A 25,607-nucleotide genomic window follows, 5' to 3' on the forward strand; every position below is an offset into this window, starting at 1 on the left:
GGAGAGCCATTATGTCTGCCAACTACAGCTGCCACAATTCATCGACTAACAAATCGACAGATATTTGGATTATATATTTATTTGAAATAATATAGGGGAAGAAACATGAAATATTCTCTTTTAATTTATTGTCTTATTTTATTTAATAAAATGAAAACACTAAATACTCTTATGAAAAAAATTATATTTACAAAATTGAGGAAAAACATAGACTTCACTATCAGTTGAACGGACACGAGGCTTTGATCGATACTCTTCACAATCAGTTGAACGGACACGGGGCTCGGATCGATAGACTTCACTAACAGTCAGACACGGGGCTCGGGGCCAATCCGTTGGGGGCCTATTTTCAAAAACTTAAAATTCAAATATTTTCAAAACCAAAGCCGCTAGCAACCAAAAACCACAACAGGCACCTCCCTTAGGCATATATGAGTCTCGTTGAGCAGCGACATAAAAAAATTCACAGTCGTTCCCTAATAAAATCCCGATTATTTTTTGTATTTTTTCATGCAAGTATAGCAAAATTTAAAATGGCTATAAAATTATCAAATTTTACGCTAGATGCACAATAATCACCAAATGCTGAGATAATCACCTATATTTTCAGGATCAATAGAAGTATTCAACATATCATATGAGAGTTTGCCCCAAATAGCAACTTTTTTTTTTTTTTTTTTTTTTTAATTTAGTGCAAGTTTTCAACAGCTAATAAATCACTCAATTTTCACATCAGAAACTTAATACTTGAGGACAGAATGCAGAATCATCTTAATTTTACTCAACAAAAGCAAAATTTGCATTTTTCTTAATACAAGCACAACTTATTTAGGTTGAATTCCAATGTTACTTTTGCTTCAGCACAGAGGCATGTCTTCCCGGCTATCTAGCCCTTGTCAATTTTTGATTGAAATGTTACATAAAATAAAACACGTAAAAGGCGGAGGGGGGGGGGGGGGTTGGGGTTGTCTGAAAATCTCTAAATTAATACTTTTTTGCCAAAAAACGGGCAGTTGGCCTAAAATTACCTGATCATTTGAATGTAAATTTACGCTACTGTGTATGGATACAGCATGGCGTCCATAACAAAACTAAGAGATTTTTTAATTGAAAATTCTTGCAAATAAATGTGTACATCCCGCAATTTCTATAGATATTAACATAGAACAGTCTAGATTCTTGGTTAAAAGCAAAAAAAACTGGGCAGTTATCATTACTTTTACGTACATATTTCAAGCCAAAGTTACACTCATTTTATCCATTGATTTGTTTTTTTTTTCACAACGTTTCAAAGTGCATGTATGGGATTATTTTATGTAATAATTACCTTGAATCCTCGACCAAATCACTGTTGAGATGCATACACTGTCTGCGTGTATGCAGTAAAAGCTTCGTCCTTTTTCCACCTAAATCCGGCATTTAAAATGCAGCGTATGTTTCAGTTTATCACAGTGAAAGACAAATGCTCTGCCTGGGTCAGCCCCCAACGGGAAGGCGTGGCGCAATGTATGTGGGAGCTGTCTTGTCAACTGATGATGAAGTCTATGATATTATTTTTATTTTTTCCAAATTTTAATGAATAAAGTGATCCCTAGCTACTTCACGGCTTACCTTTTGCACCCTCAGTGCATCTCTGATTTTTTTTAAAAATATACAATATACATTAGTGATGTGACTACAAAAAAAACATTAGCTGAAAATAGCTAAAAAGGCATTATTTGTTTTCGGGAGATGTGACCGAATATTCGGCGCAGAAAACCAGTGGCCGAAAGTAGTTAAAAATTCTAAAACTAAACAAAAATAAGTAAAAGTTTACCACTGAATAGTAGTCTTCTTATGATGTCGTCATCAAAACAAGGCGAGAAATGGTGGTAAATTTTCAATCTTCAACACCAAAATAGATATCTATGTATAGTACTCTTACAAGTATTATATTACTAGTATATATAAGTATTCAACAAAAATTCAAAATTAGGAAAATAAGGCTCAGAAGTTGCCTGTACGCTAGCAGAAGGCAGGAAGAGCTCGCACAACTTATGTACGTTATATATTATTTATGCATTAGATTCTTTGTATGTTATAATATTAATATTTGATTTACATGTTTCAAACTATTCTTTAATGTTTTAATGATAAAATATTCATTTATAGGGTTTTATATACATTTATTGATATTATATCTACGCCAAAAAATGTGTGTTAAAAATGGGGGGGGTTGGCACTACTTCGCGGTTTTTCACTTTGCGCGGTCGGTTCTGGTCCCCATTAACAGTGATAATTGAGAATTCACTGTAATTAAAATAATAAAAAATGTAATGTTTTCTTTGCTATTATATTTTTTAAAAGGAAAAATGCAGTGATTATTCTCTTTTATGTTGTTTTTTTTTTATTGAGGAATCCTGAAATTTTATTTGATGCACATGATTGACTTTCACTTGTCACACACAAAATAACATGGGCCGCGAGTTTGACACCTGTGTGTTATAGTAATGGTCAATGAAGCCTTTACCCCGCCTCCCCCAGTCTATTCTGCATGCAAGCCTTCCAGCATCGCTGAGCCAACCAGTAATGTGTCCTCCTGCCCACCAGGGGGTGCCATGTCTGGAATGGAGCCCACTGTAGACACAGTGGCAGTGCAGCCATTTACTGCCCACTGGTACTACGTGTTAGCGGGAGGTGGCGCCCTCCTTCTGCTGCTAACTGTTATTACGGCAGTGGTTTTGTGCTGCCGTCGGCGCCGTTGGGGATCCAGCAAGACCAGCGGTAGCCATCATCACTCGGTCATGTACCACAACAGTCAACATCTAAACCACCCCAACTGCTTCTACAACCAAAACTCCAGCTGTAATCTCCCCCACAACGCTGAACAAAACCCGTCTCACTCGCAAAGCGGGCCAAGCCTGGAGACTATGTTGGTTGGCGGGCAGGACAAAGACGACTGTTGTGATTCCCAGTGTTGAAATGTGAACCGACTGGGAAGTTCAGAGTATTTTGAATGGAACGAGGACTTCCTATGAGCAAGAATTTGGCTGAGTCGGCGTTAAAATCGACACTTCCCATCGGGATGCGTCTTCATTTTTGCTTCCTCCGTGAGAGGAGTCGTCACACTGATAAGAGAAGCCTAATTTACGCAATGAATACTTCTGTACATCAAAACCTGAAATGGAGCACACCACGGACGTTCTCATGGCATTTGTTCTTCGGTGGAATTCAGAGCAGGATACATCTGCCTGCTTCATTTTGGTCCCTGCATGGATGGTGCTTGACCCTAAACAACCTTTCCTGGTTTCATGAATTACACTGAAACATTTCTTTCTTGAGGATGAGAAGAAGCTTGTGGGGTTTTTTTGTCCACAAAAGTTAGAGAGACAAAGAAAACGAGAGGACCGAAGCTAAAAACAAACGTCAGCAGTGAACAGCTGACAATTTCAAGTGTGTTTTTCTTTTGGTCTGTCACTGTGGAGTATGTCTTTTTTTGTTTGTTTGTTTGTTTTTGCATTTTAAACCAGGGGTGTCCAAACATTTTTCTTTCTTGGGACACCACTGGTTTAGCTTGTCCAATGTATATATTTTTTGCCATTTTCATCAAGATGGTAAAAATACTGTTTTTTGTGATTTCATACCTCAATGTGTTATCATTATTTAATTTATTGTCGTTCATGTTTGTTGATATTATTGTGCCTTTTCCACAGTTGGCTTCTGATTGGCTAAAACGGTATCGCCGCCCATGTCTTTGGTGTGACTGTCTTAACTCTTTATAGGGCAAGTGACTATTTTTGTATTTTAAAATAATAAGACCTGGCATTCACATACATCATATTTTAGGGTCATGTAGGCCACCCTATCAACATTTGGTTTACAAGTGTGGCCTAAATGACTTTGATGTATATATATTAATTTTTCAATTAATAGAAACAATTATTAACTAAATGAATCATATTAAAATAAATAAACACATTCTTATTACAGTGGTTCTTAACCTTGCTTAAGGTACCGAGCCCCACGAGTTTCACATGTGCATTCACTGAACCCTTCGGACTTTAATTATGTAGCTTTTTTATTGTTTTATTTTTTTACCAAATTCAAAACCAATACAGTGATCACGCGCTACTTCGCGCTTCAAACTTCAAATAATGAGCTGTCCCGAGCATATCGCGTAGTCTCACTCTCGCGCCTTCCCTCTCCCTGCTCTTTGTTTGTCAGCCCGTGCACTGGAGTTGATTATTAAAGTTAACGACGTTGACAGATGTCTGGGTTTGATCTCGCCAGACCCGCTAATTTCAAAGCGCTGCATGCGTCAATCATTGTTTAACTTGTTAAACAGTTGCTGTGGCAACTCAACGTGTGTGAGTGAGCAGTTTGAGTGGACTCACTCAGTGAAGCATTTTTGTACTACAGTACTTTATTGTTGTTAAAAAATAATTCGGTGGGGCAGTAACATGTTCAAAACGTATCATAATTATTACATTTGAAGTTCTTAAAAACGAGGGATCACTGTACAGGTAAGCTAGCAAGCAAATTACAGTTGAAATTTATTCAAATTTCAAATTTACTACAAATAAATTAGGTGTTTTACAGTTAAATTTCTCGTTGGAAAATGAGATTTCATGTCTAGATTCTTTCATTTCTTATGTATTCATTTTACTTTCAACCTGTCCTGTTCAGCTGCTTAGACACGGACAATAGGAATCTGAGTGTCTTTATGGTCTGAACAGCTTTAATGTATCACATGGGAGTTTGATATACAGTGATCCGTCGCTACTTAGCGCATCAAACATCGCAGATTTTTTTTTTCCCAATTAAAAATAAATAAATAAATGCTGGATTTTATGGAGATGTCCCATCCGATCACATACAGCCTGTCACTCTCCCTCCATAAGCTTTTCTTTCTCACCAAACAGCTGCAGTTTGTTAAAGTTAACGCTGAGTGACAAGGTAGCTGCTTTGAACTTTCCAGAGAAGCTTGAGAGTACTACCTTTCAAAGGCTCCGACTCGTTTAACCTGTTAAACATTGGCTGTAGTGTGCTATGGCAACGCATTGTGTTGTGTTGTGTGCTGTTCTAAGCAGCATGAGTTGATTTGAGAGGACTCACCCAATGAAGCATTTAATAAAGAATTATACTTTGGGGGGAAAAAAGGGGGAAAAAATCATGTCTTGTGTGTATCTTTTTCCAATGTTAAATCAGAATTAAGGGTCTAACGGTACATGTATTTGTATTGAACCGCTTTGGTACGTGGTGCTCAGTTCGGAACGGAGGGGTACCGAACGAGTTTCTGACGTAATGTAACCCTTACTTTTCGAGGGTGTGAGTCGATCAGGTAACAGTTTCTTTGTGTAGATTATATTTACTCCATCTTCTCTACTGTAATGAGGACCAACACGGTACGACAGTATAACCCAGAAACGTCAACGGCGCGACAATGTGGCCGCCGCAAGAACGCAGTAAAATGCGGGCGTTAAAGTCAGTCAGCCAATGCACACCGGTCGCATTGTGGCCGCGTGTTAGACGCGTCCCAGAAGCGGCTTAACACGACGCACGCGAAAAGAACGAGTTTATTATTTGACACGAGACGCGACCCTCCTGTGTCAGTACTACTACCGGTAGCTCTGATCGGGCATACCGGAAGTCACTCGTGTAAAAATACGGTGGATCCGGTCGATTTTCAAACTAATATGCAATCGTAACCCACTTTTGGAGTCCATCAGATCTCTTGAGTGGTAGATCGGGGCACAGTTGACTTGTCTTTGTTGATTTACTGCTGTCTTCTCTGCTATAATAATAACCAACACGGCCCCGTGTTCAATACAAAACCCTCATACCACAACAAAACAAGTAGGAACTAATATTCACAAGTTATACAACATAAAATATACAATATAAATGAATACTACATCACATTCGTAAAATATAAACACATAATAAAATAAATAACAGCCCATTTAAATATAATAAATTGAAATGAGCTAAAACACCTGTAATTAAATAATAAGAATAATACACAGATCTTCCTTACACAATTAAATTTATTTATTTCTGTGTGGCGCTTTAACTTGAGAAAATCCACCAATAAAGCTTTTGAAAACCGTTCATAAGAAAAAAAAAAGATTCATCGAGGCATTTCGTTTGTAAAATAAATGTTAAAATCTTTGTCATTGGGATTGCTTTTCTCTTTAGCACAGGACTTCTTTTTTCTTCTTTCTTTCAGAAAGAAAGCTGACCAATACGTGGGGTCTGAAAGGCAAATTGTTGTTGGATTATTTTTAAATACCCGTTAGTTTTTGAGCAGAATTCTAGCTTTGTATAGGCTAATGTTCCCATTGTTGAAAGCACAAAGGTGTGTAATAAACAACTAGCACATTTATATTTTGCATTTTGTTTTCTTACGGTACCGAAAATGAACCGAACCGTGACCTCAAAACCAAGGTACGTACCGAACCGAGATTTTTGTGTACGGTTACACCCCTAATCAGAATAAATACATTGAACACACCATTTTTTGGGGTAAATAACCTACATCTCTACTTCACGGATTACGATTATCACGGGAGGGGTCTCCATTAACCGCCGAAAATGAGGGACCACTCTACTCCCATTGTGGTTGTTCATCATTTGCCTGGCTCTACCAGACTATTCTCCCTGTATTTTTCAAACACTGAGAGTATAGTCCGGGAACCAGCCCATTGATGGCCTCTCGAGCAGGTACAAAATCAATCGACAAATCAGATTCGTTCATTTGCGTGACGTGTTCTTAACGAGCAACGTCACTCTTGCGCGTCGAAAGTCGTCTCCACAACAACACAGATGGTGAACGGAAGAGCCGAGAATATGTTCCAATCCACGATAAAATCAGTTTTAAATTACCAAAAACACATCGACACGAGTCATTGACAACAGTCTGTCTCGCGCTAGCCATGTTGAATAAACTCCGCTCTCTTCGTATGTTTACTTCCGCGCGCAAGTCCCTCGTCCTTCCCTCGTCATTTTACTAACGTCACGTCTGCCCGTCGCTGATTGATCCACTCCGCTGTCTGTTTGCTGTGGCTTGCTCCGCCCTGGAAATTGTATCCGCGTGAATGGTGGCCAGACTCAATAGCTGGAACAGCGGTGAGTCTGGTGTACCAGGCAAGTTCATCATGTCTAGATTCTCATTTTATGCTCGCATCCTTGCATCACATACTATTTTCATTGCATAAAATATGACGCAAATGTTTTTTTTTTTAATTATCTGCACAGTGCACGCTGCCTGTAGGTAGGTCTGTTATACTTCCTCATCATGAGTCAACCTGAGCAAACCAGTTTCTCATCCAATTAGATAAAGGGCTAGGAGTTCAAATAAATGGAATAAAGCCTGTAAATTGGAGGCAACCCAGTCTAAAACCTAGTCTAAAACGACACGTGGCCTTTAGTCAGAGTATGAAAATAGGGCCCTGTGTGTCTTAACCTTCACCAAACCCCTGGGGTTCAATCAAACCCTGGTTAAAAACCACTGTCTTATTATGACCTCCAATAACAGTTTTTTTTTTTCATAGTATTTACCGCATTGCCTCTAAATACTCATTTTTTTCAGCCAATGAGTTAAATGAATGCCCTATAAAGCATTAATGTGTTGTCACATGAACATTTTTGTTTTTTTAGTCTTAACAATACCTACGTGGACGACAATGTCAAGGGGAAAAAAAATGTCCAAAGCATATGCACGACGAACACAGTACAGCACATGAAAATACAAAGCCGTGACACGCATTTTGGATGATTTTAAACAACCTAGTGATGTCGAAAAAGTTGTGCCTCAGTGTTTAATGGCCGTTTGCCTGAATCCTATGGATGACTTCAAGCCTGTGTCTGCTTCTTCATATGATCAATGAATGAAATGAACCACCAAAAGACAATTCTACCCGTCTTTGACGGGGTGAAGCTGCAGGTGTATTCCCACATTGTTGTTGGTGTTCACCCGATTGATTGCTTGGTAAAGGGCAAACATTTTGCTTTTTATTCATTAGATGAGACCAACGCATATGCTGTGACCTTTGTACTCACAAAGCCGTTAAGCCTTTATCTTACAACTTTGTGGATGCCTTTACGATCATATTTTTTAAATGGATTACATTGAATTAACTGCGGCACTTTCTTATCCCAAACCTAAGCATCAGTAGAAGGAAAAACTAACATGTTTTACTCTTTCAATGTCATTGACAGCGATAGACATTGAATCAATTTGTTAATTTATTTTTTAAAAAAAAGAAACATTAAAGCCGTTACAACAGTAGAAAGTTTGTTGATGTTTTATTAATTTCAGTATTGTAAGTTAATATGCCAAAATGACTGTGTGATCAATGTCAAAACAGTTGATTTTTTTGCAACTTTGGGTCGTCTATCATTGTCAATGGCAACCAGTGAGTTAATGAATATCCTTATTGATTGTTGGTTGTCACCAAGTTTAGATTTTTCATTTTTTCAAATAATTACAGAATTTTTGGGAAGTTTGAAATGCAACCCTTTATTGGGCAAATGAATATTTGTGGTAGTTTTAAAAAAATCAATACTTTAATATTGTCTGTCAATGAGGCCTGTGATTGGCTGGCAACTGGTTTAGGGTGTACCCTGTCTCCTGCCCATTGTTAGTTGGATAGGCTCCAGCACCCCGCGACCCTTGTGAGGATAAGCAGCTCAGATGATGTATGAATGAATTCATTTTACAATATTAGTATTAGAGTTTAAATAGAGATTTTTATATTATTTCTATGGGGGCTTTCACACGACCAGAGTTCTTTTTCTCAGATAGTCCGCTTCATTTTGTAAATGTGAATGCGCATCCGATCTCGATTTCGGACCAAACAAACAAACTCTGGTGCGCTCCAAAAAAAAAAGTGGGTCTCGGTCCACAAGGACGTGCGATATATATATTTTTTTTTTACCAATCCACAAACCTTTGATCTGCTTCATTTGCTCGCACAGCCTCTCTCCCCCCCTTTCCCAGCTCTCAGTCACTGCGGCACTTGCTTATTAAAGTTAACGATGAATTCTATCTGGTCAAAGAAGCCAGGCAGCAATCTGTCAATCATCGTTTAACTTGTTAAACAGTTTCTGCAAAGAAGCGCGGGCTGGAATAAATGTGTGTGTCTGTGGGGGGACGTGGAGACGTTCGAGACATAGGCATATATATATGTATATATATATATATATATATATATATATATATATATATATTCTACTTCCCAGTTTTTCACTTATCGCGGCGGGGACTTATGGTCCCTATTAACCGCGAAAAACGATGGAATACTGTACACTGTACACAATATATATATATTTTTAATATCGCAATATAATATTGCAATATATCGCAAACCCCCCAAAAATCGCGGCAATAGTTTTTTCCAATATCGTTCAGGCCTACAATGAATACACTTTGTTGCTATTGCCACTTCTGGGAGATGACTGGATGAAACTTTACCCATCGAAATCAAATCATGATGACCTAAGCTTCCGCACTTTCAAATGAGACCAACCAGCGGTACATGAGTGACGTAAAATACAGCGTGACGAGGCTTCAAAGATGATAGGTGTAATTTTGTCGCCGCCGACATGTTCGGTGTTAAAGGGTTAATCAAGCTAATTTGAAAAAAAAAATAGAAATCTTTTATTGCGACCCCTAGTATCACCCTAATTTTGTTTTTTTTTGTTTTTTTAAACGAGTGCCATTATCTGCATTTGCAATTAAGTAAAAAAAAAAAAAAAAAAAAAAACAAGTGTACATTTACAATTACATTTCACTTATGATTTGTCATTTTTGATTCAAAATCTATATAGTCTTAAAAGATTTTCTGCGATTGGGATTGTGTTTGAATATTTTTTTTTTTTTTTTGTGTGTATTTTTTTACTTTTACTCACTTTACTTTCTGGCATGGCAGCAAGTCAGTTAAATATTGGCAGTACCAAATCCCGTTTTATTTTGAGTGTTTTTGTAACTTTCCACCTGCGCACCACCTTGTGTTTTCTCCCCGCATCATTACATTCATGCCGGAATCCCTCGGTCTTTTTATTAAACCCTCCTTGTTTCTATTCCGCTGCTTCCCCCTGTGCTGCAAATCCTTCCTGTATCAAACACAGGAGAGAAAATGAGAGGCAAAAAAATCTCTTGCCGACCAAGGGCCTATTAAGAGAGATGGCTTTTCCTCTTAAGAATGGACCCAGAGATGGAGTGAGATGAAAGCAGAAGAAAAACTGCTCTGTGCTTTCTAAATATAGATTTTTTTTTTTCTATTTTTCATGGAAAAAAGGGCGGCAGGTTGAGGTTTGGAAGGAAGGAAGGAAGGAAAGACAAAAGCCCATAAAAAGACTGTCCAACTTGAGCTATTAAATGGAGCTCATTAAATCAAGATTTTACAGTGTCCCACTCTGCTAAACTCGTTAAAACGCCGTTTTGAGCCTGACTCAACATACACTTGACTTATTTGGATTTTTCTGCCGTATTAGCCTGCATCCTTTCAGATTGTTCCATCGACCCGTCGATGATTTACACATAATATCGCCTCGGAGCCGCCTCGTGCAATAACCCGATCAATAATAGTCTGAAATTCAAATGGAGGGATGATATATAGCTTGTATTTATGTTGCCTTAGCCCTGCAGTTTTCCTGCATTCAAGTATTTTACGAGGTTTAGAAGATGTGCTGTCATTTTTCCATGCATTTAAATTAGAGGGTGCAGCAATCACAATTTTCCGGCCAATCACCGATTTTTGAGGAACCTGCCAATCTCTTTTTTTTCTTAAACAGCACATACTTTAAATTTTCCAATCAGTCTTGATAAGAACTGCACATGCAGTAGTTCTCTAAGTAAATAATCAAATCAAACCTCCTTCACCAAGAATTCAAATAATTATTAAGTAAATATTGTACTTTACAAAAAAAATACACAAGATTTGAGGAAATTGATTAAATAAATTTCTGTAGAAGAGAATTACTCAATAATATCACGTCACCAAATCGTAAAATATTAAAAAGACCATTTAATAACCTTTAAATTTTTTAATGTGAGCCAAAGGTGAGCTTTCACTAAACAAGTTATTACTGTAAATTTCGGACTATAATTGATTGACATTTTGATTCCTGCAGCTTATTTGTTGATTTGTTTGGGTTAATATGTAGCACTTTATTTGACAGCTGCGGTATAAGACCCTCGTAATTGTGACATGACACTATTGTGAGCATTACTGAATGCTTATGACAGATGTCATTAGGTGTCATCCGGCAATTTATGTCACTAACTCCGTTTATGTCCTGCTCGGATCTTTTACATCCATTCAAAAGTGAGTATGTTATAAGCATTCATTAATGCTCATGACAGTAACATGTCATAATTATAATAATGACAGTCTTATGGCACCACTGTCAAATAAAGTGTTATCAAATACCATAACTAGCAATTAATGAAACAACTGGAACAATAACTGAAGAAATAATTAGCACAGAACATGAATTTTGATTTTTATTTACATCTGGAGTGCTGCAATGCATGCTTGGAGGCATGTTGAACAGTGTTGACAGCAGGTGGCAGCAGAGGTCGACTGTTTCTCTCAAGGGAGCAGTGATGGCAAATAAAGCTTCTTGAAGCAATGAAGCTTTGCAGCCAATTGATTCAAAGCTTCATGGTGGTTAATTTGGTCATATGACAGTCAGTGTGATGCCGCTGTCAAATAAAGTGTTACTATCTTTTGGTGAGGACAGCTGTGGCTTATAGACCATTGTGGCTTATCTATGAACAAATGTCGTTTTTGTGTCAAATTTGGTGGGTGGCTGCTATAGTCAGATGCGACTTATAGTGCAGTTTATGATTTCACTCGCAAAGTGTGTGTAATGAGGCCATCTAGCGGCCGCAAAACAGAAATACAAATCAACTCATTGGCTACCATTGACCACGATAGGCATCCCATCGATTTGTTGTGGGAGGGTGGCAGCGAATGAACGAATGTTCATTCGCTGCCACCCTCCCACTTCAAATGGATTGGGCGTCTACTAGCGATAAACTCATTTAAATTTACAGCAGAAGGATGAAAAGAGCCACATGATTGTACGTCTACCATTGTGAAAGAATTCATGTAGCAAAGAGCGGCAGACATTATGTTGGGGATGCGAAATTATGAAAATAACCACACATTTGCACTTATATGATCATATTAATGACCAGGAATGTCCATGAACAAAACAAATTTGGCTACCTGAATCGCGACGCGACACGATCGCTAATCCGCCAAAATTGATTAAATAAGCCAACCGATCGATCAATCGTTGCACTTTTAGTTTAAATTCTTTCAGGCAGAGACACCCAATGAGTTAATATTTCTTCAAATGCTGTTGCTTCTTCTTTTCTTGTCTTGGCTAATTGGGGCACAGCGCTGTTTGGACTGTGCCTGCGGGCTTTTAAAAGCCATCATTAGCGAGTATTCAACATTCGCCCAAAGCGTCACTTATGAATTTTCACCCAACTGCTACTGTATAATACTTTGTTTAGTGTACTTTCTATTAAAGTTAGAATGTGAAGAATGCAGAAAGTACAAAAATATCCTGAGTGGAGGAAGAAAATTTTAACGCAATTAAAGGTTGTAATTCAAGATTATATATCATTACATGCTGCTTATACGTGTTTCCATCACTGTAATTATCTTAAATTTGATCACTGCTGTGGCTTGTATTTATTTATTTTTTTACTTCACTGTGTTTGCGCTGACTTTTTGAGTGAGGCTTTAATGACAAAGTGGAAGGTTTAAAAGCTTGGACCTGTTTTTGTTTAGTTTTTTTGTCTGATCCTTTAGCAGTTTTCAACGTTCAGATTGGATAGTTAAATATTTTGCCAGTTGTATTTACACACCTTGTGGATATAAATGGCAATTCTGTGTGAATGACTCGCAATTACCGTAACTTTCAAACTATAAGGCGCACCTTGGTATTGGCCGCCACCCACCAAATGTGACACGAAAACGTCACAATCTATTTGTTCATAGATATGCCGCACCGGACTATAAGCCCCAGCTGTCCTCACTGTATTATGGGATGTTTACACCAAAAGATATTAACAGGTAACATTTTAATTGACAGCGGCATCATACGACTGTCATTAGACCAAATGAACCACCAAGAAGCTTTGAACCAATTGGCTCCAAAGCTTCATTGCTTCAAGAAGCTTCATTTGGCCATCAGTGTTCTCTTGGGGGAGACGGTCAACCTCTTCTGCCACCTGCTGTCAACACAGTTGTTGTCCAACATGCCACCAAGCATGCATTGCAGCACTACAGATCCAGATAACAATCTAAATTTATGTTCTGCGCTAATTATTTATTCAATTACTGTTCCATTATTGCTAGTTATGGTATTTGGTAACACTTTATTTGACAATAGCGCCTTAAGACTGTCATTAGAGAATCATAATTATGGCATGACACTGTCATGAGCATAAATGAATGCCAAATTATCTCACTTTTCAATGGATGTAAAAGATCTAAGCTAGCCATAAATGGAGTTTTTAACATATGTTGACGGATGACACTTAATAACATCTGTCAAAAGCACTCAGTAATGCTCATGATGTCATAATTATGACTGTCTTATGAGAGTCTTGTGACGTCACTGTCAAATAAAGTGTTACTAAATGCCATAACGTGCAATTAATGAAACTGGAACATTGATTGATTGATTGATTGATTCTGAGCAATAACAACAAAAAACAACAACCAGAATGGAGAAAAAAAATGAAACGTAATGATGGTTATTACAGAAATAATAAGAATACATACATGTGTAGCTCGAAAAGGAGTGGGAAGAAGCCAAGCTTTTTTTGGGTCCCACCCCTATTTCACTCGCAAAAATGCCATAAGAATGCAGTCACTTCCCTACAACAACTGTATTAATCATAATGATTACATCGATAATAATAATAACAGTTGCAGTAATCATGATAACACCAATACAGTATTTATATATACTATATATATATGGCAGAAAACACTAAGGTGGCTTGAAGTTCCGCTCTGAGCCCCCCAATTTGGCCAACTTTCAAAATTGTCCGATATGCATGTGTGATACATCATTGGAAAGCCTAAAATCTCAATTTCCTGGGGGAAGAAAATTTTTGATCAGCAGGGCATTTTTTTTTTTTATTGTTTTTTAACAGCAAAACCTTATCTGGAGGTGAGAGCACGCGAGAGCAGAATTACAGACGCCATGACTTTAACGAGATATTATCACGTACTTACCTTGTTTCGATCCAAAAACTCCATGTTGCATGTATCACTGAGCGTCAAGACACAGCTGTGAATGGCCACAGCTGGATTTTTGGGGGATTTTATGGGTAAAACATGGTTATATAACAAGGGTCGCGATGCAGAAATCGCGGACATCAAGGAGTGGTCGAGATTTTCTTATTCATATATTAACCCTTATAAACGTTTTTTTTTTTTTTTTTTTTTCATGTTTGGATCGATTATTTATCATCTAAAATATCGGAGAAAATGCGACAGTAACAAAAAAAATGCAATTAAGCGATCGTAGTTAGGTAAATATCCGTGTTTTTTTTTACAGACGCCATTATTTTCATTGTGACATAATTTGTTTAAAAGTTTAAAATATGTGAGTGAAGAATTTTTTAGGTCTTTTTTTTTTTTTTTTTTAACGAAATATGAGACATCAATTAATGATTCCAAGCTAAAAACGACCGACATTTTGAATAATAAATATAACTACAGTGGTACCTCTACATACGATCACTTCGACACACGATCTTTTCGACATCCGACGTAAAATTTGAGCCGCCATTTGTTTCTACATCCGACGAGTTGCTCGAAATACGACGACATGACAGCACTGCAAACGAACGCACGGTGGATTTTCTTGTGTGAGAAATCAACACAGTTTTCAAAAAAAGTTGATACAGTTGGAGAAACAAGGAAAAAAGTGATGCTTACCTTTGAAATGAAGATGCAAGTTATAGAAAAATATGAGCTTGGTGTGCGCGTCCCTGAACTGGCTCAACAATACAGCTCCATGGTCCTCTTCCGACCACCGTTCGCCACTATTTATAAGTTAAGGTGACAATTATTATTGTGGTAACATTGCCAAGGAAATCGCCAGCTTCGTCACGTTTTTATCATTTATTTAAGAACTTATCCAACACAAAACGCCCATTGTCTGAAGCAGTTGACTGCTCTCAAGAAAACGAAAGTATTATCTCTACCGCACCGACCTATCTCACCGTGACGTCAGCTTCGCGGTGCGTTCAGGGACAGTAAAAAGTGTCCGCCATATTAGAATCCAATTCGTTACATTATTTACAGGAATAATTATTAATTATTCTTCTTCTTATTATATTATTCTGACTTATTTATTTATAACTTATTTGTTTTTCTATGTTTAATTGCCATTTGTAACAGTGCCAGCAGTATTTATTAAGAATTTAGTGTATGTTTTTAGGCTTTGGAACGAATTAATGGAATTATAATGTATTCCTATGGGAAAATCCTGCTCGACATACGACCATTTCGACTTACAAACAAGGTCCTGGAACGAATTAAATTCGTATGTAGAGGTACCACTGTAATTACCTTCGTTTTATGGCTGGGTTGAAACAAAAGCGGTTGCGCGTCTGTAAACGGGGGTTTTCAGGGTAAAACGGACAAATTAAAAATAGTTTGGGAACTTAATGTGCCATGAATCTGCGATGGCAGCATATAGACATATTGTTCTATCAAACAGAACAGTTGTTTTCGCTTAAAATACCGCAGTTTCTTTTAAAGAGGAGTGCAAGAGCAGAAACTGCTTTTTCAGTCCTGTCTATGTTTTCCGCTATACATATGCTGTGTACTATATTTATATGTATATCTCAGTAATAATACATATGAGTAACTATTACGTGTGTAATAATTATTATACATAACAGAGCTTGTTTGTTTTAGGTGCATACAGACAGAACATACTAAAGATGTGGTCAACAATCTGCTTTAAAACTACCACAAGAAAACACAAGGCTTAAAAGTATGAGGGGGAAACACATGCAAAAAGTATTTTGAGGCAATGAAAAGGTAATAAAAGACTCAATAAAAACACAAATCGTAAGTATTTGCTGCTTTTAACCGATGAGCGCATGTGTTGGACGTTTCTCCGCGCAGAAGGAATTGCAGTAACCCGGTAGTATTCGTCGCGTGACAGTGACAATCAAGTCATCACGCCGAGTGTCCATTGCACGCTTAAAACATGACGCCCTCCGTAGGTCAAAACATGTACTAAATATTATCAGTTTTTAAATCAATGGCAAAATTTTATGTCTTTCTAATAACAAGAAAACTATTGTGGCTTATTAGAGCCACAATTGTAGTGTCAATCCTCAAGATGAACTTTCTCCTTTTTGTGTAATAGTGGTGTCTTAAAAGAACTCCACGAGCAAACATATTAGAGGTTGATTCTTAAAAAGCCTCAGTAAGAGATGAGCTAAAGTGATTATTGAAAACAGGATTGATCGTATGATCTCCTGGGTACATAAATTCCAAGGTGGGAGGATACTTCAGCTAATACATTGGTCAGCGGCCTTTGCAGAACACCGACAGCTCTTATGTTTACTGCCGCGTGCTTTCATTTAACACGTCTTTTTTTGATTTTCTGCTTTGCGCCGATCAATTTTCACTCTCACACTTTGAGAAAGCTGTTGACATGCAATTGTATTGATAGTATTATGTCATTTGAGGTTGCAATTGACGGCGACAGAAGTCCAATCCATTTTGACTGGTAGGAGCAAACGAACAAACGCTCCTCCCACTCAAAATGGATCGGACGTCTATCGTCGTCAATGGCAGTGTATGAGTAAAAGTACTGAATGTGTACAAGTGAGCCTCACAAACATGCTTGTGTCGAAATTCTTGTCCGTGTAAAGGTAATAAAGGTCGTATTTTTCTATTTAAAAGGTGTCCGTGCCTCTTTTTATGTTTGTATTTTCAGTAAAATGGAAACTTTATCACACAGTGGAACATTAGCTAGTATGCTAGATAATTTTGGTTGGTCATGTTATTACTCCTATGACTATGTCTATTTGAATCTAGCCTGCCTTCTATGAATTGCATCTACAAAATGCTGATTCTGATCTCGCTTTACTCTCTCGTGTTTACGCAGATCCCAGGCCGATGGATTTCGGAAAAGATGCCGACTTCAACAAGCCTTCTGTGAATGAAGGTGAGCTTTCCAATTCAACACCTGAGGCAATACAAGGTTTTTCAAGTCGAAGTGAAGAGACGCACGCCTGTGGCGCTTTCTCGAGTCCTTGACAAGAAAGCAAGCCTGCGCGACGCTGATAGACTGACAGACGGATTGACAGAAAATGAATGTGAGAGTGTGACGGAGGAAAGCAAGTGTGCGTTTCATGACAGGCCCATCCTACTCGCACTCACTTTCACTGTGCGGATCTGTCAACTTTCAGGCTGGATTGTCCGTGTCAGAAGTGTTTTCTACACGTGCGAATCATCGCGCTGTGCTAAATCTGGCACAAAATGACAACATGTGTGTGTAAAGGTACACGCGTGAATGTTTCTGGATACCATCCAGAGGAATGACTATATGATATCTTATCTAGAAACTCAATTCAATGTGTGTATTGTTTCATATCCGCATATTGAACTCCAAACCACAAACAAATCCCCATTGGGTCTTACTGACATTGAACTAGGTCCAACAAAACTGGCTCCCATTGAATCTGGGATACCCCCAGGCCCCTCCAAAAAAATCTCCATCGGCGGTCATTGTTTTTTATTAAATAACGTCCCTATTAAGTCTTGGGGAGTCAATAAAATACCGTATTGGCCCGAATATAAGACGACCCTGATTATAAGACGACCCCCTCTTTTTCAAGACTCAAGTTTGAAAAAAGGCTTTTTGAACACCAAATTAATTTTTATACAGAAAATAATTACAGTACATCTGAAACAAATGATTATAACAATATATTTGAGAGAAAAAGCATGTTATTTTGCCTCATTCAAATCTTAATATCTGAACATTTTAATATGAAAAACTAAAGTGCAACCACATTCGTAAATGAATGGCTTCCGGTTTTTGAAATGTAAATAAAACAATCTATTGTGGTAAAACAACAAAATTGCAATAACTGCATTAACCATCTTTCCGTTAACCTTTGTATTCTGTAAGAGTCACAGACTTCAAGATCAGTTTTCGTACCACGGCTTCCCGTAGGGGGCCTGGCCAGGCATAGCGTCGTTGGGGCTTTCACTGCGATAAACCCAAACACACGCTGCGTTCCAACGCCGGTTTTAGGTGGAAACAGGACGGAAGTTTTATTGCATACAAGCAGGCAGGAGTGTCTCGAGTGATTTGGTCAAGGATAAAAGACAATTATTATCTAAAATAGCACCATGCATGTACTTTGAAACGTTGTGGAAAAAATTAAATGATTGGGAAAAAATTTGTGTAACTTAAGCTTGATATATTTACGTAAAATGAATGTTAACTGCCCATTTTTTTTTTTTTTGCTTTTAACCAAGAATCTAGACTGTTTTACGTCCATATCTATAGAACTTCCGGGATTTACGCATTTATTTACAAGAGTTTTTAACTTAAAAAGTTATTTTTTTGTGATGGCCGCCATGTTAGATTTTGTACCCATACACAATAGCGTAACTTTACATTTAAATAATCAGGTAATATTTGGTAAACTACCCGTTTTTTTACAAGAACCTAGTATTTTAGACATTTCTGCAACCATACAATAATTTTTGGGTTTTTACGTGTTTTATTTATGTAACATTTCAATGCCAAATTTGATTTTGTTGACTAAAGTTAAGATGATTTTGCATGCTTTTCTCAAGTATTAAGTTTCTGATGTCAAAATTGAGTGATTTATTAGCTGTTGAATTGTATTTTTCTTTTTTTTTCTTTTTTTTTTTGGTGCAATTTTGACGTAAGTTAAGTTGCTATTTTGGGCAAAAACTTTTATATTACATATATGTTAAATATTGCTATTGATCCTGAAAATATTGGTGATTATCTCTGCATTTCTTGATTTTTGTGCATTTAGTGTAAAATCTGAGAATTTTTTAGCCATTTTAAGTTTTGTTATACTTCTATAAAAAATAACGAATCGGGATTTTATTAGGAACGACTTTGAATTTTTTGATGCCGCTGCTCATAGAGACTCATATATGCCTAAGGGAGGTGCCTGTTTTGGGTTTAGATCGCTAGCGGATTTGGTTTTGAATTTTTTTTTTAATGGGCCACCTACGAAGCGGCCCCCCGTCCCATTTCAACTGATAGTGAAGTCTATGTTTGAGTGTGCAAAAATCAATAGTGCGTTTTACATACATTAATTTGATCCACTAAAATGTGGGCAGATTTTTATCACAATACAAGGGTTAAGGTTTGGGACTGTTGCTGGATCTAGGGTTAGGGTTAGGTCTGGGATTGCGGCTGGGTTTAGGCTCTGTGTTATCTTTCTCATTGGAGACTTCCCACCCTTTACCATGGAAAGGTAGTTGCTTAGGGACCCAAAGGCAGTGCGTTATCCAGTGTTAAGTCTAGGTTTACGGGGCTTGGTTTAGGGTAGGCGCCCGTCAATATCAGTCAAGACAGTATCCGTCTATTCTTATTCAATGACGAATAATTCCAAAGACGGATACAGTATATTCGTCAATTACAATGACAGCTACTGTATGTCTGTCAATTTCAAAGATGACTATACCTGTCCATTCCAAAGATTGAAATATCCTCCAATAATGACAGCTAAAATTGTGAATTTTAAAGACTGATATATCAATAGATTCCAATTACATATGTCAATTTATTCCCATCAGTGTTGTTTTTGTCTTATACTTGTTAGTCTTAGTCAGATTTTAGTCATTAGTAATGTGGTCATCTTTGTCTAGTTTTAGTTGACGAAATCTCATATAAATTTCGTCTAGTTTTAGTCTACAGTTACTCAAAATGTTTTTGTCTGTAAATTTTTAATCCAAAAATAAATAAAGGTTTCCAACAATTTCTAATGAACATAGACAGACCAGCACATATTGTAGGACGCCAATTCGTGATGATAATACACACTCAGCAGGAAAAGCATTACATTATTTTCAATTAAATCCACCTAGATGCCACGATTTGTATGTAAAAAAAGGGGAAAAAAATGTCTGAGTGTTTAAGAGGATGCTCACCACGCTTAAGTTGATGCTAATGCTAACGCCACTGCCATGCTAGCGCGACAAGTTACATTTAGTGTGTGATGATCACTCAGCACCGACCTTTAAAGGCTAAAGCGACATTTCATATGCTTGTTTGCCAAGTTAAGAAAACAAATCTTGCCGTGTGTTGCCAAACAAGCAAGATGAAGAGCAGCCTAGCTTCAAATACATCCTAAACTCTGGTGAGGAAAATGAGGAAGAGACACAGCACATTTCACATGAGTGACACGACCCAAACACTCATAGGATGCAAGCTGACGTACTCCACGTACAATATGAAAATGTCACGCATTGTGAACATATGACAGAAACTATGTCGCATTTTAGTGTCGTTGTCGTCTCATCAGACAAAAACTGGCATTTGTCTCGTTATGTTCTTGTCTCCCAAGCGACGTTTTTAGTTTATCATCATCCCATCATCGTCATTGTTGACAGAAATTGCATTTTCTGGTTAATAATTAATAACTGTAGTTTGCATTTGTGAATAACTGTGCAACACCATCTTCTATGTCTCCAAGTGCTTTTTAACATCTTCAATCAAACACTTTAATTACAGTTGCTCTGATGTCTTCCTTGCTTTTACATTATTAAAGATTCGAGCATCTCTTTGCTACTTTGTTTCATGTTTCTTGTTGTTAATTGCTTTTTACATCACCATTTACTCTCCTCCCGCAGAATATTTATTCCCCGGATGGCCCTCCCCCTTCTCCACGCCAGCCTCGGCCAACGCGGACCCCTCGTCCGTCACCCTGGTGTCCGAGAGGGACAAGGACAACACCTGGCTGTACACCTTGGACCCCATCCTGCTCACAATCATCGTGATGAGCTCTCTGGGCGTCCTGCTGGGCGCCGTCTGCGCCGGGCTGCTGCTCTACTGCACCTGCTCGTACGGCGGCCTGTCGTCGCGCTCCTCCACCACGTTGGAGAACTACAACTTCGAGCTGTACGACGGCATCAAACACAAAGTCAAGATCAACCAGCAAAAGTGCTGCTCAGAAGCTTGAGGAGACAATTTTCCGTGAAGAAACGTGACAAAAGAAAGTCTCGAATCTCCTCCGCTTGCAGGAGAGCAATTTGAATTGAATGAATTTGACAGTCTTTGTGTAATCAACGGTGAAAAAGGACACGGGCACCTGCGACAATCTGAACATTGAGGCCTCAAGTGACAGGTTCAAAGGTGACGCGTGACGATTCATAAGAGTTGGCGCAACATGTCTCGGTACCAAATGAGGAGGCAAAACAAAGCGGACAATAGAGATGGCATGCTAAAAGCAAACGTGTCACTTTCGGACTCTGGAAGTGGGAACTGAAATCAACACATATCAAGCGAATGCCTTTCTCGTTAAAAAAAAAGTAACATAGCTATCAAATGAAGAGACTATTTTTCTTTAGTTTTGGCTTTTTAGTATGAGTTTCGTAGGTTTTAAAAAGTCCATTAGCTTGTTTTTTCTGCCCTCGGTGTGCGCATTGTGAAAGCACTGGCGTAGAAGAGTCATGGTATCTGTTTTGTTCACTTTTTATTAGACTTGGAGGCAAAGGTTGAGTGTGTAGAGCAGGGGTCTCAAACTTGCTACCTGAAGGCCAATTGCAGCCTGCTGGAAAGTATTTTATGGTCCTTTATGTGGCATAGGATTGTGGTATAAGTGTGGCTCTGATGTATTTTGCCATGGACAAATATAGAGTTGTCCAATAATGACTTTTTAACCGATACCTCGAAATTGTCCAACTCCAAAAATGCGTTACAGATATCAAACCGATATATGCGGTCGTCGACTTAACATATTCATTATTTCTCAATTATTTATTGTTCATTTAATGCACGATGAATGCAAATGGTCTGCTCACATAACAAATCCCAAACATCATAGGCTGGGTTCATACTGTAGGTCTTAATGCACAAATCCGATTTTTTGTCATATCTGTTTTTTTTTTACTGTTCAGACTGCTTTCGTTCATCGAGCCCAATCAAGTATTACGCATGTCGCAGTCCGACATGCACCGAGCAAACTGACCTGCATGCGCAGAAACATCAAAACAAATAACTACGCTCTGTGCATGCATGACGCACACACAAGTTTGCTCCAACTCAGCCATTAGAGCAAGCACTACTGAAATATTGCTAATTTTCATCACTAAGAAACAAAGCATTATCAGGCTTATCCTTGTCTTCATTGTAGTTTTTTATGACTGTGGTCAAGCCCGCCTCCTGCGTAGTAAAGGCAGAGTTCATGCTAGGCGCTAACGCTAATGAACAGCTACATCGCTTGCGACGTAATTGCTGCATGAATTCCGATTTGGGAGACCTGACAGTTCAGACCGCCGCCACATTCTTGAAAAATGTGGCCCAGATCGGATTGAAACCACATACAAAAGTGACACAGATCGGATTTGAAATGGTCCACTTCTATGCGACTTGTCACGTTCAGACTGTCAAGTTAATGCCTCACTCAAGTTGGAAAAAAACGAAAAAATCAGATCTGTGCATTAAGAACTGCAGTATGAATCTAGCCTTAGTTTCGAGACATCTAATGGTCAATATGCATAACTGCTGTGCTAAGCTGTGACCATCCCTTGTTCAAAGGCAGAAGACTTCTAAATTTACTTTGAAGACAACATGCATGTTGGCCCAAAACCGTTAATGAAAAACTGATGTCGATATTATCCGATATCATACTAAAATGCTTTTATCGGTCATTATTATCTATATAATACATTTAGATAAAATATACAGTATATAAATGTAAATTTTAAATAGGTGTGAGTAAAAAAAAGTTCATTATTAATAATGAATAATAAATACAGTGGTACCTCGACATACGATTGCTTCGACACACGATCTTTTTGACATCCAATGCAAAATTTGACTCACCATTTGTTTCTACATCCGACGACATGCTCAAAATACGATTTATGACAGCAGTTTCTTTGTTTTCCCGCAAGACGCACGCATGTGAGAGAAATCAATATGGGTTCCAAGAATGTTAGCGCAGGTGGTGAAAAAAGGAAAACCACTGTAATGGAGATGGAAATGATACAAAAATGCGTGTGTTGAGCACGTCTGTGAACTAGCTTGACAATACAGCAGTAGAATCTCTACGATCTTGATGGTTCTCCTCCGACCTCCGTTCGCCAGTCTTACTATGTTAAGGTGACAATTATTATTGTGGTAACATCGCCAAAGAAATCGTCAGCTTCGTCAGGTTTTTTATAATTTATTTCGGAACTTGTGCAACACAACACGCCTACTGTCCGCCACAGTTGACGCCAACAACAAAACATTAAAAGATATTAAACTAAAATTTCTACAGCACCCAACTCTCTGTCACGTCAGCCAGGCAGTGCATTCAGGTACAGCACGCAAAACACATCGGCCGCATTAGAACCTAATTCGTTACATTATTACAATTATTAATATAATTATTACACCCTATTGTTATTCCGATTTTTATTTAGAATTTATATGTTTTGTTAAGTGCAATTGCCATTTGTAATAGTATCAGCAGTATTTATTAGGGATTTAGTGTCGGTTTTCGGGCTGTGGAATGAATGAATGAAATTATAATTATTCTTATGGGAAAATCCTGCTGGACATGCAACCATTTCGACTTACAAACAAGTTCCTGGAACCAATTAACTTCATATGTAGAGGTACCACTGTAAATCTTTTTTTTTTTAATTCTGTGATTTTGCTCATGTCCTAACACAGTTCATGTTAATGGAGTTTTTACCAAGTAGTTAGCCAAAATTAGCAACATTGGTCCCATTTTCTTAATGCAGCCCGGACTATTTCCAGCAGCTCCCCAATAAAGTGAGTTTGAGACCCCCAGGTGTAGAGCATTTGTAGGCTTTATTTAATATTGTGTTGGCATTTCTTTCTTCTTAACTTGGCACATTTTCAATGATATTACACAGAGAAAGAGACAAGCTGATGGAAAGTTGAAAATCTAAACAGATGTTATGGAGTTGTGCTTTAGATTCTATAGTTTGTCTATATCCTATATATACAGTATATGTATATTTTTGTTTTTCAGACGCTATGACGACACTGTGTGAACTATAAATGTCAATGACGGTTTTTATTGCAACCTATGGATTGCCAAAGAGCTGCGTGTCCGTGCACGTGTCGGACCAAGCAAAGAAGCGTCAAAGAAGAGCCGAGAGGAGGCAAACAGAACCTTTTTTGGACACACAATCGAGCCTTAAGCTTATTGCAGAAAGCGCTGTATCGGAGGACAGCCATCGGGGGGAAGACGGAGAGATGATGTCATGTTTACATGCGGGGGGAAAAAATGTTTTTACTAAATTAGGACCATAATCCATCCATTTTCTTTTGTGGTGTTTTGGCTGCTTATTTTCATCAATGACGGCGATAGACGTCCAATCCATTTGAACTGGAAGAGGCTCTTCCAGTACAAATGGCTTGGGCGTCTATCAACGCCTTTGGCATTCAATGAGTTAAAGGAGTGCTTTCCAAGTGCCTTGGAGCATGTTATCTCTCTTATTGAATTTACATGAATAATGATCAAATATGTGGAGACATCCTGCCAACAGAAAGTATTACCTCCTCTGTCTCGATGGACACACACGCACACGTAGACATTAAACACGCACGCCATTGGCCAGAGAACTCAAAATGTTGTTTGTAGAATTTGTACAGAGAAATGTCTTTTTTAATGTAATTATTATTATTTAATAAAGGCTAAACAACTAAAGGTGTGATTCAGATGGATTATTGTTTAGAGGTTTTTGGGGGGAGGGGTTATGGGTCACTTATGGGCTCTTTTGGTGTGTGAGTGATGTTTTTAGTTGCATGTGTGAGTTTGTTGTAAGAATTTCTTTTTTTCTGTGTTTGTATGAGAGGTTTTTAGAGTGGGAGTAAAAGTTTAAGGGGAGAAAGGTTTTGGTTTGTGTGAGAGTTTACTGTGGTGTCAATTTTTTAATTGCATGTGAGAGTTTATGGTGTGATATTGTGTGAAAGGTTTGTAGATGTGCATGGCAGGCTTTCACTTTGTGAAGTTTTGTTTGTGTGAGAGATTTTCTTTGTGTGAGAGGGGTTTCTTCCAAAGTCAGGTTTTTTAGCGTGTGAGATGTTTAAGGATCTGTGTGAGAGAGGTTTTTTTTATTTGTGTGAGATTTCATGTGAGTTTTGGGGTCGTTTGTAATAGGGTTTTTATTTGTGTTTCTTAGATGTTTTAAGCTTTGTGGGGGGGGTTTCCCCCCATTTTTTTGTTTTTTGTTTTTTTGTTTTGTTTTGGGTTTTTTTGCATTTTCGCGTGTAAGTGAATGTTTTTTTATTATTATTAATATGAGAAGCTTTTGTGGCACCTCTAAGTCAATTCAACTCTGCTCATGCAAATCAACTTCCATCTCTCTTTCAGCTCTTCCTGC

The 25,607-nt window shown here is 38.0% G+C and overlaps 1 protein-coding gene across 2 annotated transcripts in view; it reads left to right on the forward strand.

Moving 5' to 3' along the window:
- The window catches only part of LOC130927578 (neuropilin-2-like), a 191,337-nt gene extending 166,433 nt beyond the window's left edge, over positions 1 to 24,904 (forward strand). The window contains exons 17-18 of one of the 2 annotated variants that reach the window (XM_057853517.1): positions 17,152 to 17,211; positions 20,895 to 24,904. In XM_057853517.1, the coding sequence (XP_057709500.1) occupies positions 17,152 to 17,211; positions 20,895 to 21,223 (389 nt within the window). In that variant the 3' untranslated portion in view covers positions 21,224 to 24,904. Of the gene's footprint in view, positions 1 to 2,589; positions 9,151 to 17,151; positions 17,212 to 20,894 lie in introns of those variants that run through there. The other variant, XM_057853518.1, reaches the window with a different exon arrangement.
- Positions 24,905 to 25,607: the final 703 nt, after the last annotated feature.

Source organism: Corythoichthys intestinalis, chromosome 12 (genome assembly GCF_030265065.1).
Source record: "Corythoichthys intestinalis isolate RoL2023-P3 chromosome 12, ASM3026506v1, whole genome shotgun sequence".
In the NCBI taxonomy this organism is placed as follows: Eukaryota; Metazoa; Chordata; class Actinopteri; order Syngnathiformes; family Syngnathidae; genus Corythoichthys; species Corythoichthys intestinalis.